Consider the following 20031-nt stretch of genomic DNA (forward strand, 5'->3'; position numbering starts at 1 on the left):
TACTTACCGTCTGGGTTAGGGAAGAAGAAGGGTCTATCATCGTCCTCCTCGTCTATCTTCATGTACTTGTAGAAGCCAAACCTGTCAGAGAGAGAGCACGAGAGCGAGAGAGCGAGAGAGACAGTTAGCACACACATATACACAGAAGTCTAACAATACCCCAACTAAGTGTTTCTCTTTCTCTCTTCTTTTTTTTCTGTTTTATATATTTTTCTGTTTGTATCTCTCCACCTATGCTTTTGAGAGTGGTTACATTTGTCCATCTTCATCTTTCCAAACCAAGTGGTGGAGCAGGCATATTTCTCTGCTCTGCTTCCATCTGTGAATTACAATATAATAATCAACTGTATGTGGAAAATAGCCAACCGAACTTACTTCTCCAAGTAGATGGGAGACTCCCTGTAGAAACACTTGTTCTCTCTCTCCATGTGTGTCAGACGTGTAAAGTCATTGGGATAAATGAAGGACAGGTACACCTGAGGGGGAGACAAACAGGGACAACTCAGTGAATAAAGACAGAACTAATAGATACAGTGCTAATAACATGTATGGATAAATACTGATCAAGTGCAGGGTCCTGTTCATTAAGGAAAAGGTTTTGCAAAGGAAAAGGAAAGTCCAGGGTAGCCCCTTACTGTTTCAGTCTGTTTTTATCCATTTGGTGCCAAATGAATATGACCCTGGTATTCCTTCCTCAAAAAATATGATATTTATCTGTTAATAATATTTTGGTGTAAAAACACACTTTGACCAAAAGAGAACCCTAGAGGTTTGTTCAGCGCTGTCTTCAATACAGAAGAGGAAGAAGATGAGTTTTAAACACTCAAACCAGTTGATATCCATTTTTTCGAGCTGAAAAATGATGGCCAGAGCTTACCCATGAATTTGCGCAACAATGTAAGTCAATAAGTCATAGTCTTTGTCAAAGTATGATATATTTGGGCATGAAGTGACAATACCGAACTGCCCGCTTCGTGAACATTTGTGCCAAGTCTTTCCCTCTGATATGATGTGGAATTTTTTTTCCATCTATGTTTCAGGGCTGGGTTAAATATGAATGGTAGCACCCACCAGCATGGCATTGTTTATGAATCAGAAACACATGCAGCGTTTGAGAGTCGCGACTGAGCTGAGCAATATAATAGATAATCTTTGGCTATAGCAAACATGGTGGATAAATTAAGATAGTTTACTCAGGCTTTTTACCATTTACCAAATGGTCAGTTCCGGTGTACATTACGTACATTACGCCTTTTGGTCCTAGACTTGGCGCTCTGGCGATTCTCTCAAGCTCTGTCAAGTTGGATGGAGAGCATCGCTGCACAGCTATTTTCGGTCTCTCCAGAGATGTTCAATCGGGTTCAAGTCAGGGCTCTGGCTGTGCCACTCAAGGACATTCAGAGAATTGTCCCCAAAGCAACTCCTGTGTTGTCTTGGCTGTGTGCTTATGGTCTTTGTACTATTGGAAGGTGAACCTTCACCCCAGTCTGAGGTCCTGAGCATCTCGATCCTGACTAGTCTCCAAGTCCCTGCCGCTAAAAAACATCCCCACAGCATGACGCTGCCACCACCATACTTCACCATAGGGATGGTGCCAGGTTTCATCCAGACGTGGAATGCCAAAGAGTTCAACCTTGGTTTCATCAGACCAGAGAATATTGTTTCTCATGATCTGAGAGTCCTTTATGTCATGTGCCTTTTACTGATGAGTAGCTTCTGTCTGGCCACTCTACCATAAAGGCCTGATTGGTGGAGTGCTGCAGTGATGGTTGTCCTTCTGGAAGGTTCTCCCATCATCACAGAGGAACTCTGGAGCTCTGTCAGAGTGACCATTGGGTTCTTTGTCAACTCCCTGACCAAGACCCTTCTCCCCCAATTGCTCAGTTTGGCCGGGCGGCCAGCTCTAGGAACCTCTAGGAACTCCAAACTTCTACCATTTAAGAATGATGGACTGAGTTATTGGGGAACTTGGGACCTTTCCCCAGATCTTGTGCCTCGTCACAATCCTGTCACGGAGCTCTACGGACAATTCCTTCGAGGTGTGTGCCTTTCCAAATCATGTTGAATCCATTTAATTTACCACATCTCAAGGATAATCAATGGAAACAGGATGCACCTGAACTCAATTTCAAGTTTCATAGCAAAGGGTCTGCATACTTATGTAAATAAGGTATTTCTGTTTGGTTTGTATCCTACACAGATGTGAAATGTGTTGCAGGGGAGGCTCAGGCTTAAATGCCTGTTGCCATTTAGGGAATTATAAACAGTGGGGAATGTGCTAAGTGAAGATTGTGTTTGTTTTTTATGATCATGTTTTGAAATTAAGTATTTTCTTGAGTTTTTATATTGATGTGTGTTTTGTATTGTGTAGGGCTCATTTGAAAAAGAGACTTGGTCTCATTATGACACCCTGTTAAAATATATATTTTTATTTTTTATTTAACCAGGTAGGCTAGTTGAGAACAAGTACTCATTTTCAACTGCGACCTGGCCAATATAAAGCAAAGCAGTGCAACAAAAACAACAACATAGAGTTACACATGGGAAAAACAAAAGTACAGTCAATAACACAATAGAAAAATCTATACACAGTGTGTGGAAATGGAGTAGGGAGGTAAGGCAATAAATAGGCCATAGTAGCGAAGTAATTACAATTTAGCAAATTAACACTGGAGTGATAGATGTGCAAATGAGGATGTGCAAGTAGAAATACTGATGTGCAAAAGAGCAAAAAAAGTAAATAAAAATAATTTGGGGATACGTACGTAGTTGGATGGGCTATTTACAGATGAACTATGTACAGCTGCAGTGATAGAAAAGCTGCTCAGATAGCTGATGCTTAAAGTTAGTGAGGGAAATATAAGTCTCCAGCTTCAGCGATTTTTGCAATACGTTCCAGTCATTGGCAGCAGAAAACTGGAAGGAAAGGCGGCCAAAGCAGGTGTTGGTTTTGGGGATGACCAGTGAGATATACCTACTGGAGCGCGTGCTACGGGTGGGTGTTGTTATGGTGACCAGTGTGCTGAGATAAGGCGGATCTTTACCTAGCAAAGACTTATAGATGACCTGGAGCCAGTGCGTCTGGCGACGGATATGAAGCGAGGGCCAGCCAACGAGAGCATACAGGTCGCAGTGGTGGGTGGTATATGGGGTTTTGGTGACAAAACGGATGGCACTGTGATAGACTAGATCCAATTTACTGAGTAGAGTGTTGGAGGCTCTTTTGTAAATGACATCGCCGAAGTCGAGGATCGGTAGGATAGTCAGTTTCACGAGGGTATGTTTGGCAGCATGAGTGAAGGAGGCTTTGTTGCGAAATAGGAAGCTGATTCTAGATTTAATTTTGGATTGGAGATGCTTAACCTCTTGAACCTCTGGGGGCAGTTCCCGTTTTAAACAAGATATTCTGTCACGAAAAGATGCTCGACTATGCATATAATGACAGCTTTGGAAAGAAAACACTCTGACGATTCCAAAACTGCAAAGATATTGTCTGTGAGTGCCACAGAACTAATGCTACAGGCGAATCCAAGATGAAATTTCATACAGGAAGTGAGCCAGATTTCGAATGCGCTGTGTTCCAATGTCTCCTTATATGGCTGTGAATGCGCAAGGAATGAGCCTACACTTTCTGTCGTTTCCCCAAGGTGTTTGCAGCATTGTGACGTATTTGTAGGCATATCATTGGAAAATTGACCATAAGAGACTACATTTACCAGGTGTCCGCTCGGTGTCCTCCGTCGAAACTATTGCGTCATCTCCAGGTGCGTGCACTTTTCCACTTTGAACAGAGGAGAAACAAAACTGCCACGAGTGATTTATCATCGAATAGATATGTGAAAAACACCTTGAAGATTGATTCTAAACAACGTTTGCCATGTTTCTGTCGATATTATGGAGTTAATTTGGAAAAAAGTTTGCGTTGTAATGACTGAATTTTCGGGGTTTTTTTCTTAGCCAAACGTGATGAACAAAACGGAGCGATTTCTCCTACACAAATAATCTTTTTGGAAAAACTGAACATTTGCTATCTAACTGAGAGTCTCCTCATTGAAAACATCCGAAGTTCTTCAAAGGTAAATTATTTTATTTGAATGCTTTTCTTGTTTTTGTGAACATGTTGCCTGCTGAATGCTAGGCTTAATGCTATGCTAGCTATCAATACTCTTACACAAATGCTTGTTTAGCTATGGTTGAAAAGCATTTTTTGAAAATCTGAGATGACAGTGTTGTTAACAAAAGGCTAAGCTTGTGAGCCAATATATTTATTTCATTTCATTTGCGATTTTCATGAATAGTTAACGTTGCGTTATGGTAATGAGCTTGAGGCTATAATTACGCTCCTGGATACGGGTTTTTTTCTTAGCCAAACGTGATGAACAAAACGGAGCGATTTCTCCTACACAAATAATCTTTTTGGAAAAACTGAACATTTGCTATCTAACTGAGAGTCTCCTCATTGAAAACATCCGAAGTTCTTCAAAGGTAAATGATTATATTTGAATGCTTTTCTTGTTTTTGTGAAAATGTTGCCTGCTGAATGCTAGGCTTAATGCTAGCTATCAATAGTCTTACACAAATGCTTGTGTAGCTATGGTTGAAAAGCATTTTTTGAAAATCTGAGATGACAGTGTTGTTAACAAAAGGCTAAGCTTGTGAGCCAATATATTTATTTCATTTCATTTGCGATTTTCATGAATAGTTAACGTTGCGTTATGGTAATGAGCTTGAGGCTATAATTACGCTCCCGGATACGGGATTGGAGGCTCCCGGATAAGCAATTGGAGGCCACAGAAGGAGTGTTGTATGGCACTGAAGCTCGTTTGGAGGTTTGTTAACACAATGTCCAAAGTAGGGCCAGATGTATACAGAATGGTGTCATCCGCGTAGAAGTGGAACAAGGAGTAACGCACAGCAAGAGCGACATCATTGGTATATACAGAGAAAAGAGTCGGCCCGAGAATTGAACGCTGTGGTACCCCATAGAGACTGCCAGAGGTCCGGACAACAGGCCCTCCGATTTGACACACTGAACTCTATCTGAGAAGTAGTTGGTGAACCAGGCGAGGCAGTCATTTGAGAAACCAAGGCTGTTGAGTCTGCCGATAAGAATACGGTGATTGACAGAGTCGAAAGCCTTGGCCAGGTCGATGACGACGACTGCCCAGTATTGTCTTTTATCGATGGCGGTTATGATATCGTTTAGTACCTTGAGCGTGGCTGATGTGCACCCGTGACCAGCTCGGAACCCGGATTGCACAGCGGAGAAGGTACGGTGGGATTTGAAATTGTCAGTGATCTGTTCGTTAACTTGGCTATCAAAGACTTTAGAAAGGCAGGGCAGAATGGATATATGTCTGTAACAGTTTGGGTCTAGAGTGTCACCCCGTTTTAAAAGGGGGATGACTACAGCAGCTTTCCAATCTTTAGGAATTTCGGACGATACAAAAGAGAGGTTGAACAGACAGAAGTTGCAACAATGGCGGCAGATCATTTTAGAAAGAGAGGGTCCAGATTGTAGCCCAACTGATTTGTACAGGTCCAGATTTTGCGGCTCTTTCACAACATCTGCTCTCTGGATTTGGGTGAAGGAGAAGCTGGGGAGGCTTGGGCAAGTAGCTGCGGGGGGTGCAGAGCTGTTGGCCGGGGTTGAGGTAGCCAGGAGGAAAGATTGACCAGCCATAGAAAAATGCTTATTGAAATTGTCAATTATCATGGATTTATCGGTGGTGACAGTGTTTCCTAGCCTCAGTGCAGTGGACAGCTAGGAGGAGGTGCTCTTATTCTCCATGGACTTTACAGTGTCCCATAACTTTTTGTAGTTAGAGCTACAGAATGCATATTTCTGTTTGAAAAAGCTAGCCTTTGCTTTCCTAACTGTGTGTATTGGTTCCTGACTTCCCTGAAAAGTTGCATATCGCGGGGACTATTCGATGCTAGTGCAGTACCCCACAGGATGTTTTTGTGCTGGTCGAGGGCAGAGATCTGGAGTGAACCATGGGCTATATCTGTTTTTAGTTCTACATTTTTTGAAAGGGGCATGCTTATTTAAGATGGTGAGGAAATTACTTTCAAAGAACAACCAAGCATCCTCTACTGACGGGATGAGGTCAATATCCTTATAGGAAAGCCGGGCCAGGTCGATTAGATAGGCCTGCTCGCAGAAGTGTTTTAGGGAGCATTTAACAGTGATGAGGGGTGGTCATTTGACCGTGAACCCATAACGGATGCAATGAGGCAGTGATCGCTGAGATCCTGATTGAAAACAGAGGTGTATTTGGAGGACAAGTTGGTCAGGATAATATCTATGAGGGTGCCCTTGTTTACAGATATAGGGTTGCACCTGGTGGGTTCCTTGATGATTTACTTGAGATTGAGGGCATCTAGTTTAGATTGTAGGATGGCCGGGGTGTTAAGCATATCCCAGTTTAGGTCACCTAACAGAACGAACTCTGAAGATAGATGAGGGGCAATCATTTCACATATGGCGGCCAGGGCACAGATAGGAGCTGAGGGGGGTCTATAGCAGACATGAACAGTGAGAGACTTATTCTAAAGAAATTCATTTTTATAATTAGAAGCACAAACTGTTTTGGCATAGACCTGGAAAGTCTGACATAACTTTGCAGGCTATCTCTGCAGTATATTGCAACTCCTCCCCCTTTGGCAGTTCTATCTTGATGGAAAATGTGGTAGTTGGGGATGGAAATCTCAGAATTTTTGGTGGCCTTCCTAAGCCAGGATTCAGACATGGCTGGCTCCTTGGAGGAGTGAGCTAAAGCAGTGAGTAAAACAAACTTAGGGAGGAGGCTTCTGATGTTAACATGCATGAAACCAAGGCTTTTACGGTTACAGAAGTCAACAAATGAGAGCACCTGGGGACACACAGGGCCTGGGTTAACCTCCACATCACCCGAGGAACAGAGGAGGAGTAGGACGAGGGTACGGCTAAAGGCTCTCAAATCTGGTCGTCAAGTACTTTGGGGACGGAGAATAAGAATAGATTCAGGGCATAATGTACAGACAGGGGTATGGTGGGGTGCGGGTACATTGGAGATAAACCTAGGTATTGAGGGACAATAAGAGAGGTTGCATCTCTGGAGGCAATAGTTATGCTAGGTGACATCACCCCATGTGTGGGAGGTGGGGCTCCGCAGTAAAATAAAATAATGATAACTACCCTAAACAACAGTATACAAGGCATATTGACAGAGAGAGACATAAAGCGAGGCATAAAGCAATCACATGTGTTGATTGGGAGAGCTAGCTAAGACAACAACGGGTAAGACAGCAACAGCTAATCAGACACACAGGGCCTGAGTTCGAAGAATGGGGCCGAAAGATAAACAAAATACACTAAATGGAATACCGTTATTAATGAACAGTCCAGCAGGCACCAGCTATGTAGCCTTGTGATCATAGGGTCCAGTGAACAGCAAAAGATGAAACAGGTAAGTCGTTACTACGCTAGCAAGCGGGAGACACAGCGTTCATAAAGATAGCAGGCTAAATAGCAGATCCATATCACATTCTGTGAGGCGGGTTGCCGGAAGGTATATTTAATTTAAAAATGGAAAAAGAGATTGAAATATATTTAAATATATTTAAAAAAACGACGAAAAAGGACAACATTTACATGGGACAAAGACAAACACGTCTGCACTGATATATACCAACTTGGAATGTAAAAAATAAAGGTTAGTTAAAATAAATCATTGATATATAGCTAGCTAGCTTGTTGAAATGAAAACAGAGAGAATAAAGAATATCGCTACAGTGCCTTCAGAAAGTACACTGCTCAAAAAAATAAAGGGAACACTAAAATAACACATCCTAGATCTGAATGAATGAAATATTCTTATTAAATACTTTTTTCTTTACATAGTTGAATGTGCTGGCAACAAAATCACACAAAAATTATGAATGGAAATCAAATGTATCAACCCATGGAGGTCTGGATTTGGAGTCACACTCAAAATTAAAGTGGAAAACCACACAACAGGCTGATCCAACTTTGATGTAATGTCCTTAAAACAAGTCAAAATTAGGCTCAGTCGTGTGTGTGGCCTCCACGTGCCTGTATGAACTCTATACAACGCCTGGGCATGCTCCTGATGAGGTGGCGGATGGTCTCCTGAGGGATCTCCTCCCAGACCTGAACTAAAGCATCCACCAACTCCTGGGGTGCAATGTGGCGTTGGGGGATGGAGCGAGACATGATGTCCCAGATGTGCGCAATTGGATTCAGGTCTGGGGAACGGGCGGGCCAGTCCATAGCATGAATGCCTTCCTCTTGCAGGAACTGCTGACACACTCCAGCCACATGAGGTCTAGCATTGTCTTGCATTAGGAGGAACTCAGGGCCAACCGCACCAGCAGATTGTCTCACAAGGGGTCTGAGGATCTCATATCGGTACCTAATGGCAGTCAGGCTACCTCTGGCGAGCACATGGAAGGCTGTGAAGCCCCCCAAAGAAATGCCACCCCACACCATGACTGACCCACCGCAAAACCAGTCATGCTGGAGGATGTTGCAGGCAGCAGAACTTTCTCCACGGCGTCTCCAGATTCTGTCACGTCTGTCACATGTGCTCAGTGTGCGCCTACTTTCATCTGTGAAGAGCACAGGGCACCAGTGGCGAATTTGCCAATCTTGGTGTTCTCTGGCAAATGCCAAATGTCCTGCACGGTGTTGGGCTGTAAGCACAACCCCCACCTGTGGACGTCGGGCCCTCATACCACCCTCATGGAGTCTGTTTCTGACCGTTTGAGCAGACACATGCACATTTGTGGCCTGCTGGAGGTCATTTTGCAGGGCTCTGGCAGTGCTCCTCCTGCTCCTCCTTGCACAAAGGCGGAGGTAGCGTTCCTGCTGCTGGGTTGTTGCCCTCCTACGGCCTCCTCCACGTCTCCTGATGTACTGGCCTGTCTCCTGGTAGCGCCTCCATGCTCTGCACACTATGCTGACAGACACAGCAAACCTTCTTGCAACAGCTCGCATTGATGTGCCATCCTGGATGAGCTGCACTACCTGAGCCACTTGTGTGGGTTGTAGACTCCATCTCATGCTACCACTAGAGTGAAAGCACCGCCAGCATTCAAAAGTGACCAAAACATCAGCCAGGAAGCATAGGAACTGAGAGGTTGTCTTGGTAAATGCCTACAATTTCCACCTGTTGTCTATTCCATTTGCACAACAGCATGTGAAATTTATTGTCAATCAGTGTTGCTTCCTAAGTGGACATTTTGATTTCACAGAAGTGTGATTGACTTGGAGTTACAGTGTGTTGTTTAAGTGTTCCCCTTATTTTTTTGAGCAGTGTATTTACGCGCCTTGACTTTTTCCACATTTTGTTGTGTTACAAAGTGGGATCCAAATGGATTTAACTGAACATTTTTTGCCAACGATCTACACAAAATACTCTGTAATGTGAAAGAAACATTTGAATAAAATAAATTGTAATAATCGAAAATACACTTGAATATATCTGGATTAGATAAGTATTCAACACCCTGAGTCAATACATGTTAGAATCATCTTACAGCTGTGAGTCTTTCTGCGTAAGTCTCTAAGGGGCCGATCCCAACTTAGGAATTTATGCCTTCCCTACGCACGCCTTCCTATGCACTTCTCAGTATTTGGTATTCAGACTTTCCTTATTCAGTCGCGTAACGCACTGCAGGTGTGGTTACCTTGCATACTCTAAATAAAAACCATTCAACCGCTGAAAACTCTCCCACTTGATGGCCAACAGATTTTCTTGTGGACATTTCATTCAATGGGGCTTTCAGTACATTCATCTTAAACCATCCCTTTACATATGGTGGTGCACCTTTAATTATAATTTAGTCGACAGAGTCAATAGAATACATTGAAAGAATAGATTCTGAACATATGGATCAATGAAAACGGCAGATAGCCTAGTGGTTAGAGCATTGCGCCAGTAACTGAATGGTTGCTAGATCGAATCCCTGAGCTGATAAGGTAAAAATCTGTCGTTCTGCCCCTGAACAAGGCAGTTAACCCACTGTTCCTAGGCTGTCATTGCAAATAAGAATTTGTTCTTAACTGACTTGCCTAGTTAAATAAAGGTTCAATGTGAAAAAAAGAAAGCAGCAAATTAGTCTCTGTTTCAGCACCAACTGGTAGATTTAATAAATACTATGATCTTGTAAATTATTCCGACACATTTTAGGGTTTTCAAATGCACAAAATACTAGATATTGATGAATAAAAAAACTGTGGTTTGATTCATCCTGAAAGTTGTCATATTCAAGTTCAATCCATTAAATGTTGGAAGGTGGAAAAAAATGTAAAGTAAGAGTTGAACAATAATCTCTCTAATCATGGAACTGTATGACAATGGTCCAGTTGTCGTGAACCGTGCGCCAGGCTCCAGGAGTAGCCTGCTACGTGTGGTCGGATTTCCATAGTGATTCAAATAGGCTACATGTCCTTAATTATTGCACAACGTTAGCCTAATATGATCCACTAATGCTAGTGACCCTCAGGAACAATTTACAAGGACATGACAGAAGAAAGAAAGATAAACAGAATGGAATGATGCAAAAATAAATGTATGTGGGTATTACTGACGGTGGCTCCCGAAAGCAACTAATATTTAACATGATAACATTTTTAAAATAAAATGGAGAAAAGCCCAGGTATATAATAAAAACATTCTAAAGCGTATACATCAACTCGGCAGGTTCATCCCCACAGAAGCCTTCAGTTTAGGTCTCCAAACTTCATCAATGCAAATTATGAGGGCACACAATTACAATTCTGAATAACGGTGCAGCTACTCATATCCTATTTCACTGTGGAAGAAGGGCTGCAATACATGTCTTCCATATGGCTGGTTTCATAAGAAATCATCTACAACAATTGCTGTGTGTATTTACAATCGCCTTCTCCAAACGGATTACTAATTTACCTAGCTCTTATGAATTTACAAATTAAAGTGTATGGAGAATGCTGTTATTTCTATCTGAAAAAATGAAGTAAATGCTTTTTCCAATTGAAACCAGTAGGTTTGCTAGTCCTTATTCATGGTTTACTCGCACGTAACGGTGGTGGAATTATTAGGGATTAAATCAAAGTCAGAATACGGTGTAATCTGTAGACACATCTCCGCCACACCTTCATATACGCATGGTCCACCTCAAATTAATAGAGGGTGAATAGCATTCTATTGTCATGACTTGGCCCTTTCTGGGTGTAGATCGTGGAAAATTCTGAATGGTACTCGACACACAGGTGTAAATATATATATACATTGCAATTATTCTCGAATGAGCGCCCGTTCATGTGCAAAGGATTAGCATTTCAATTAACATAATTATAGACTGTGTAGTGAATCCATTTGTCTTTCCCACTCTTTCTCAGTCCCACCCCTTCCTTTTGTCCACCAAGCTGTCATATCAGCTTAGTCCACTAGGGACTTTTCTATCATTGTTAGTAACCAATATTTACAGTTGGTTTGTTGTGTATTTCTGTGATTATTTAGTTAATTAAGCAAATTTGTATATTGCTGATTCATCATTTATACTAGGATTCTTGCAGATAACCAATAATTGTATGATGTTAAGATGAGTCTGATAGAAGGTAAAGAATAATTAATGATTGACTGCTATTGATATAAAAGATCTTTAAGAGTGGATTTGGGAGATTCCGTGGTGCCCCAGATTCCTAATGAGTTAGTCATTGCCTGATTAATTTAGTTAGGTAATTGATTTGAAAATAGCATGTCATCTCATTTAACCATAGTAAAGACACAACACAACTATCCTCATGCTTAAATTCAAGGTCAGAATACGCACAGAAAGAAAAGCACATAAAAAGGGATTTGCGTTCCATTTAGTTTCAGTTTGGAATCTGGACCTAAAAGCTTTGCACACCTGGATTGGCTATTATTCTTTAAATAAATCTTCAAGTTCTGTCAAGTTGGTTGTTGATCATTGCTAGACATCCATTTTCAAGTCTTGCCATAGATTTTGAAGCCGATTTAAGTCAAACTGTAACTAGGCCTCTCAGGAACATTCAATATATTTGGCCTTGTGTTTTAGGTAATTGTTCTGCTGAAAGGTTCATTTTTTCCCCAATGTCTGTAGGAAAGCAGACTGAAATAAGTTTTCCTCTAGGATTTGCCTGTGCCTAGCTCTACTTAGTATATTTCCTAAAAAAAAAAATCCCTAGTCCCTGCAGATGACAAGCATACCCCTAACTTGATGCAGCCACCACCATGCTTGATAATATGGAGAGTTGTACTCGGTGATGTGTTGTGGTGGATTTGTATCAAACATAACGCTTTGTATTCAGGACAAAAAGTTAATTTCGTTACCACGTTTGTGTAGTATTACTTTAGTGCCTTAATGAAAACAGGATGCATGTTTTGGAATATTTTTATTTTGTACAGGCTTCCTTCTTTTCACTCTGTCATTTATGTTTGCATTGTGGAGTAACTACAATGTTGTTGATCCATCCTCAGTTATCTCATATCACAGCCATTAAACTCTGTAACTGTTTAAATCCTTATTGGCCTCATGGTGAAATCCATGAGTGGTTTCCTTCCTCTTCGGCAACTGAGTTAGGAAGGGCGTCTGTATCTTTATAGTGACTGGGTGTATTGATATACAAATCCAAAGTGTAATTAATAACTTTGCCATGCTCAAAGGAATATTCAATGTCTGCTTTTTATTACCCATCTTCCAATTAGATGCCCTTCTTTGCGAACCACTTTCATCAAACAACTTTTTTTCCAAAAGGTTGCTAAGCACGTAACAGGCTGATTGAACCATTAAAGGGTGCTTTGCTATTCTTGGGTAGCGGAATGACCTTTGCCTCCTCCATGTCTGAGGGCACATACCATCTACTAGGCTTAAATTGAAGATGTGGCAAACAGGAGTCACAATGATTTCGCTACCAACCTCAGCATTTTACCATCAGGTTGTCGGTACCAGGTAGTATGTCCTTATTTATAGAAAGCAAAAAAACTACAGTGCTTGTCTTTCCTTATTTGGTCCATTATGCATTAAAATGAAGGCTCAGCATTTGTTGTTTGCATGTCATTCCTAATTTTGCTAATCTTGTCAGCAAAAAAGTTATTAAAGTGGTTGGTAATATCAAAAGGTTTTGTTATGAACAAGCCATCTGTGTCAATGAAGGATAGAGCCGAGTTTGCTTTTTTGCCTAGAATTTCATTTAAAGTACTCCAGAGCCAAGTCAATATTTAGGTCACCCAGAAAATGTACCTCTCTGTTGATATCACAGACATTTAAGTGATATAATGCCCAAGAAACCGGTGTTTAGAGGATATATTGGGACGGGTGTTGTTAGGCCCAAGATGAAGTCCAAACACTGGCTTCGAATGCATCATCACTTTTAAATGGGTTACCAACATATTCAAATAATGATTTCATAATTTTATTTTATTTTAATGAATTTATTCATATAATTTCATCCTTCCACAAGATATAGTCCCGACGCAAATCTATGGTTGCTTCTCAAGCTGGCTGGTCTGTCACGACTTCCATCGAAGTCGGACCCTCTCCGTGTTCGGGCGGCGTTCGGCGTCACAGGTTTTCTAGCCATCGCCGATCCACCTTTCATTCTCCATTTGTTTTGTCTTGTTTTCCCACACACCTGGTATTCATTCCCTCATTACATGTTGTGTATTTAACCCTCTGTTCCTCCCATGTCTGTGTGCGTAATTGTTTATTGTTGAGGTTGGCATGCTTCCGGCTGGTTTGCGCCGGGTTAATTTTATTACCGTGCTTTGTGGCAGCCTGTACTTTGTACTTGTGTTTTTTGTACTTTGTGTTGCTTCACTGGTTCATTGGGCATTTGTTTTGTGACGCAGTTCCGTTTTGTGCATATGATTGCCTTAGTAAAGTGCTTTGTCCACTCATCTCTGCTCTCCTGCGCCTGACTTCGATGCACCAGCTACACTCACCTCTTGACATGGTCGTTCGTTCTTTCGGTTTGGTTTGGTTGCCAGAGACGTGACCCAGTCGTTTGGTCTTTTTGTTCTGTATCTATGGACGCGTCCCAGTCATCCGTTCTAAATGTTCCATTGCCATACTGGCTTGCAACATTCATATCCCTTGTTTGCTAGCTAGCAAACTGATGCTAACTTAGAATCATGTCAAGAAGTGCAGCCAGAATAACAGTCAAGAAGCCTCATTTGTTTAAGCTGTTTTCTAGTGACATTTATTTGGATACATTCATAACGATGAGCTAATGAGGTGTCATTTCGCCGGCATAGAAAATGTGCTCACTCGTCTGAACACTGTTGTTCAGAGGAGCTAGCAAACAGCACAACTAACATAATGACTTCAAACTGAAACTGGAAAGACTGCAAACTAGCTGCACTTCATTTCATTTGACCTTTTTTCAATTGACATTTCTTTATATATAGCCATAAAAATTATGCCAGCTGATTCATGACTTTGACTGGCTGAAAAATTCTGCCTGCCTGTCTCTCTCCTCCCGATATGTTCGTTACTATGGGACAGCTGGAGATCAAATGTCAGAGAGACAGACAGCAAGGCTCATACAAATCTTTACTGTTGAAAACTAAATGTTAGTCTAAAAGAAATGTGAGATAATGTCTAGATGGTTTTTATAGTGGAGATCAAGTTTATAAATTGCTTGTGTGGGCTGATTAGACAGTGGATTGCGCAGTCAGATGGAACAGAGTAAAAAGGCATAATGTCATACATTTAGCCGTTGGTAACTTGTGGAATAGACACCGGCTGGAATGCAGTTTTAACCAATCAGCATACAGGATTAGACACACCCGTTGTATAATATCCAGCATTTCACACATTTACTCCAAATAATGACTTCAAGCAAGCAGTGGTCTATACCAACTTCCTACGCGAATAGTCTTTAGCTGAGGCAGATGAACCTGTAGCCATATTACTTCTACTTCATCTGACATGGAATATGACTCTAGACATACTTAGCAACACCTCCTCCATTTGCATTTGTATCTTTACTATATATTCTATAGCCATATATAGCTACTATTGCATCATCAAACTAATTATCTAAGTGTGTTTCAGAGATGGCAAGAACATGAATGTTGCTAAATGCATCGTAGAATTCTTAGCTATCAGACATTCAACTTTGATTGAGAAACTATTTCATATAAACATTTTGTGTAAAAACAAACCAAGTGTAGGAGAGAATACTGTTTAGCTGTGTGCTCTGATGACCCCCTCCCTCTCTCTCTCTCCATCTCAGCCCCTGTGTGCTGTTCGTTGAATTCATTGTGGGCAGTGAGTAAGGGTACGGCCACACAGAGATTTTGTGTGTGGAAATTACGGATTGAGACAATGTTTTTTTAAAGGGTGTCATCCTTTGATGGCTGATGGACAATGAAGAGGATTGTCAGAAAAAAATGCACAGTATATCCACCTTGCATGCAACCTTTCTGAAAAAGTAGAGATTAGTTGAACTTTTGACAGACAAAAACGGACAATGATGAATGCATTTGCATTTTCATATGTGACTCGTTTCAGGAAACTTGGCGTATGTTGCGCGTCACTACTTCACAGGAGTGCCATTTGAATGTAAACTTATTTTTTCTTTTTTTATGCGTTTTTTTGGCAGAAATGCCTTCATGAACTTTCATGTGCCTTAATAACAAACGTGTATACCATCTGTAAATACGAAAAAAACATTTAAATCACAAGCCTAGTTGGTATAGCCATGGAAAAAGTAAGGAACCTTCCCGCTAGCCATGATTGGCTGAGATAATGAGGGGCTGGACATGCCAAGAGATGAGTTCGGCTTGGTCTGCCATGTAGCAGGCTTCTGTCTACAATATGAGCTGGTCAGTATGTGTAGGTAATCCTTTCTAACATGTTTTTTTTAAAGATATCACGTAGTAGAACTGCAAAAGTGTTGCTCTCCACTTTCTGGAGGACCGAGTTTTGAAATCATTGGAATTAGAGTATGATAGCTAAGGAGATGGAGAAAATGCTGGCGTTTTATCGTAAATATGCAAGAAGGCTGTTGTCTAAAACACCTGTCTCCGAATTACATCTTCAAACTGGGCAACAATGGCATCCATGACAGAGAGGGAGAAGCATCCATCCATGACTACAGGTAAAAGAGAGTAAGAGAGAACATTTTCAGATATTACACATTTCAAATTTTGTCAGAAAGTTGTTTTCTTTTCAGGTTAAAGTGTACTATTAGCTAGCTAGCTAACTTTAGCTGGCTGACAAGCAAGCTAACGTTACATGTATGATCTGTGTAGTAATATTATTCATATCTCATATCTCATTTGCATTGCTTGTTATAGCCTAATGTTAGCTAGCTAACATTGATCTTGGTTGGTTAGCTACCTGCAGATTCATGCAGGGTAGTAATGCTATGTGTTGGGATTATGGTTCATTGTTTAGCTAACTAGCTACATGTCTGAACAAAAGACTCCACTATGCAAGTAACTATTTTAATAAAATGTTTATGATGTCACTGCGATAACTGTCGATAGACGTAGCTGGTTAATTCATTCTGGCTATCTTCTCCAATTTCAAAGCAATCTCGTCTGAGTGTGCCAGAGCGCAGAATAACTGACTAATTTACAAACGCTCAACACCCGTTGAATATGGCTGGTGTCAGTAAACATTGGCAAAAAAGCGTAATTAAATTCTTGGCAGCAGGACAGTTGCTGTCACCAAAGCTCTGGATAACATAAAAACAGCGTAACTAGCTCTGCTAGAGCGAGTTTGTCAGGTGCGTGAATGAGGACCCAAAAGCGAATTAACAAAACAGAGTTTCTTTAATGACGAAACACACGTAGGCTCAGATGGACAGGCAGATTCCGACAGGACAGGACAAGGTTAGATGAACAGGCAGATTCCGACAGGACAGGACAAGGTTGCAGCAAACACGACGATAGTCTGGTTCAGGCATGAGTAACACAAACGAGAATCCGACAAAGACAGGAGCAGAAACAGAGAGAGATATAGAGACCTAATCAGAGGAAAAAAGGGAACAGGTGGGAAAAGGGGTGAACGAGGTAGTTAGAGAAGACAAGGAACAGCTGGGGGAAAGAGGGGAAGAAAAGGTAACCTAATACGACCAGCAGAGGGAGACAGGGTGAAGAGAAAGAACAGGAACAGGACACAACATGACAATACATGACAGTACCCCCCCACTCACCGAGCGCCTCCTGGCGCACTCGAGGAGGAAACCTGGCGGCAACGGAGGAAATCATCGATCAGCGAACGGTCCAGCACGTCCCGAGAGGGAACCCAACTCCTCTCCTCAGGACCGTACCCCTCCCAATCCACTAGGTACTGGTGACCACGGCCCCGAGGACGCATGTCCAAAATCTTACGGACCCTGTAGATAGGTGCGCCCTCGACAAGGATGGGGGGGGGGGGGAAGACGAGCGGGGGCGCGAAGAACGGGCTTAACACAGGAGACATGGAAGACCGGGTGGACGCGACGAAGATATCGCGGAAGAAGAAGTCGCACTGCGACAGGATTAATGATCCGAGAAATACGGAACAGACCAATGAACCGCGGGGTCAACTTGCGAGAAGCTGTCTTAAGGGGAAGGTTCTGAGTGGAGAGCCAAACTCTCTGACCGCGACAATATCTAGGACTCTTAGTTCTACGCTTATTAGCAGCTCTCACAGTCTGCGCCCTATAACGGCAAAGTGCAGACCTGACCCTCTTCCAGGTGCGCTCGCAACGTTGGACAAAAGCCTGAGCGGAGGGGACGCTGGACTCGGCGAACTAAGATGAGAACAGCGGAGGCTGGTACCCGAGGCTACTCTGAAAAGGAGACAGCCCGGTCGCAGACAAAGGAAGCGAGTTGTGGGCGTATTCTGCCCAGGGGAGCTGTTCTGACCAAGACGCAGGGTTGCGAAAAGAAAGACTGCGTAAGATGCGACCAATAGTCTGATTGGCCCGTTCTGCTTGACCGTTAGACTGGGGGTGAAAGCCGGAAGAGAGACTGACGGAAGCCCCAATCAAACGGCAAAACTCCCTCCAAAATTGAGACGTGAATTGCGGACCTCTGTCCGAAACGACGTCTGACGGAAGGCCATGAATTCTGAAAACATTCTCGATGATGATTTGTGGCCGTCTCTTTAGCAGAAGGAAGCTTAGCAAGGGGAATAAAATGAGCCGCCTTAGAGAACCTATCGACAACCGTAAGAATAACAGTCTTCCCCGCTGACGAAGGCAGTCCGGTGACAAAATCTAAGGCGATGTGAGACCATGGTCGAGAGGGAATGGGAAGCGGCCTGAGACGGCCGGCAGGAGGGGAGTTACCGGACTTAGTCTGCGCGCAGACCGAACAAGCAGCCACAAAACGACGCGTGTCATGCTCCCGGGTGGGCCACCAAAAACGCTGGCGAATGGAAGCAAGCGTACCCCGAACGCCAGGGTGGCCGGCTAACTTGGCAGAGTGAGCCCACTGAAGAACGGCCAGACGAGTAGGAACGGGAACGAAAAGAAGGTTCCTAGGACAAGCGCGCGGCGACGGAGTGTGAGTGAGTGCTTGCTTTACCTGCCTCTCAATTCCCCAGACAGTCAACCCGACAACACGCCCCTCAGGGAGAATCCCCTCGGGGTCAGTGGAGGCTACTGAAGAACTGAAGAGATGAGATAAAGCATCAGGCTTGGTGTTCTTAGAGCCCGGACGATAAGAAATCACGAACTCGAAACGAGCAAAAAACAGCGCCCAGCGCGCCTGACGTGCATTAAGTCGTTTGGCAGAACGGATGTACTCAAGGTTCCTATGGTCAGTCCAAACGACAAAAGGAACGGTCGCCCCCTCCAACCACTGTCGCCATTCGCCTAGGGCTAAGCGGATGGCGAGCAGTTCGCGGTTTCCCACATCATAGTTACGTTCCGACGGCGACAGGCGATGAGAAAAATACGCGCAAGGGTGGACCTTGTCGTCAGAGAGGGAGCGCTGAGAAAGAATGGCTCCCACGCCCACCTCTGACGCGTCAACCTCGACAACGAACTGTCTAGAGACGTCAGGTGTAACAAGGATAGGTGCGGATGTAAAACGATTCTTGAGGAGATCAAAAGCTCCCTGGGCGGAAACGGACCACTTAAAGCACGTCTTGACAGAAGTAAGGGCTGTGAGAGGAGCTGCCACCTGACCGAAATTACGGATGAAACGACGATAGAAGTTCGCGAAGCCGAGAAAGCGCTGCAGCTCGACGCGTGACTTAGGGACGGGCCAATCAATGACAGCTTGGACCTTAGCGGGATCCATCTTAATGCCTTCAGCGGAAATAACAGAACCGAGAAATGTGACGGAGGAGGCATGAAAAGTGCACTTCTCAGCCTTCACAAAAAGACAATTCTCTAAAAGGCGCTGGAGGACACGTCGAACGTGCTGAACATGAATCTGGAGTGACGGTGAAAAAATCAGGATATCGTCAAGGTAAACGAAAACAAAGATGTTCAGCATGTCTCTCAGGACATCATTGACTAATGCCTGAAAGACAGCTGGAGCGTTAGCGAGGCCGAAAGGAAGAACCCGGTATTCAAAGTGCCCTAACGGAGTGTTAAACGCCGTCTTCCACTCGTCCCCCTCCCTGATGCGCACGAGATGGTAAGCGTTACGAAGGTCCAACTTAGTGAAAAACCTGGCTCCCTGCAGGATCTCGAAGGCTGAAGACATAAGAGGAAGCGGATAACGATTCTTCACTGTTATGTCATTCAGCCCTCGATAATCTGTGCAGGGGCGCAGGGACCCGTCCTTCTTCTTAACAAAAAAAAACCCCGCTCCGGCGGGAGAGGAGGAGGGGACTATGGTACCGGCGGCAAGAGCTACAGACAAATAATCTTCGAGAGCCTTACGTTCGGGGGCCGACAGAGAGTATAGTCTACCCCGGGGGGGAGTGGTTCCCGGAAGGAGATCAATACTACAATCATACGACCGGTGTGGAGGAAGAGAGGTGGCCCTGGACCGACTGAACACCGTGCGCAGATCGTGATATTCCTCCGGCACCCCTGTCAAATCACCAGGCTCCTCCTGTGAA

General features: G+C 43.2%; 1 protein-coding gene across 2 annotated transcripts in view; it reads right to left on the minus strand.

The window, feature by feature from the left end:
* Positions 1-20031, minus strand: part of b4galnt4a (beta-1,4-N-acetyl-galactosaminyltransferase 4a) — a 450051-nt gene that overhangs the window by 14611 nt on the left and 415409 nt on the right. For both annotated transcript variants that reach the window (XM_021564073.3, XM_036949745.2), the window contains 2 exons: positions 376-476; positions 8-81 (listed from right to left, as the gene is read on the minus strand). In XM_021564073.3, the coding sequence (XP_021419748.3) occupies positions 8-81; positions 376-476 (175 nt within the window). The remainder of the gene's footprint in view (positions 1-7; positions 82-375; positions 477-20031) is intronic.

Source organism: Oncorhynchus mykiss, chromosome 2, assembly GCF_057628025.1.
Source record: "Oncorhynchus mykiss isolate SJ-2025 chromosome 2, ASM5762802v1, whole genome shotgun sequence".
NCBI classification, from domain to species: Eukaryota; Metazoa; Chordata; class Actinopteri; order Salmoniformes; family Salmonidae; genus Oncorhynchus; species Oncorhynchus mykiss.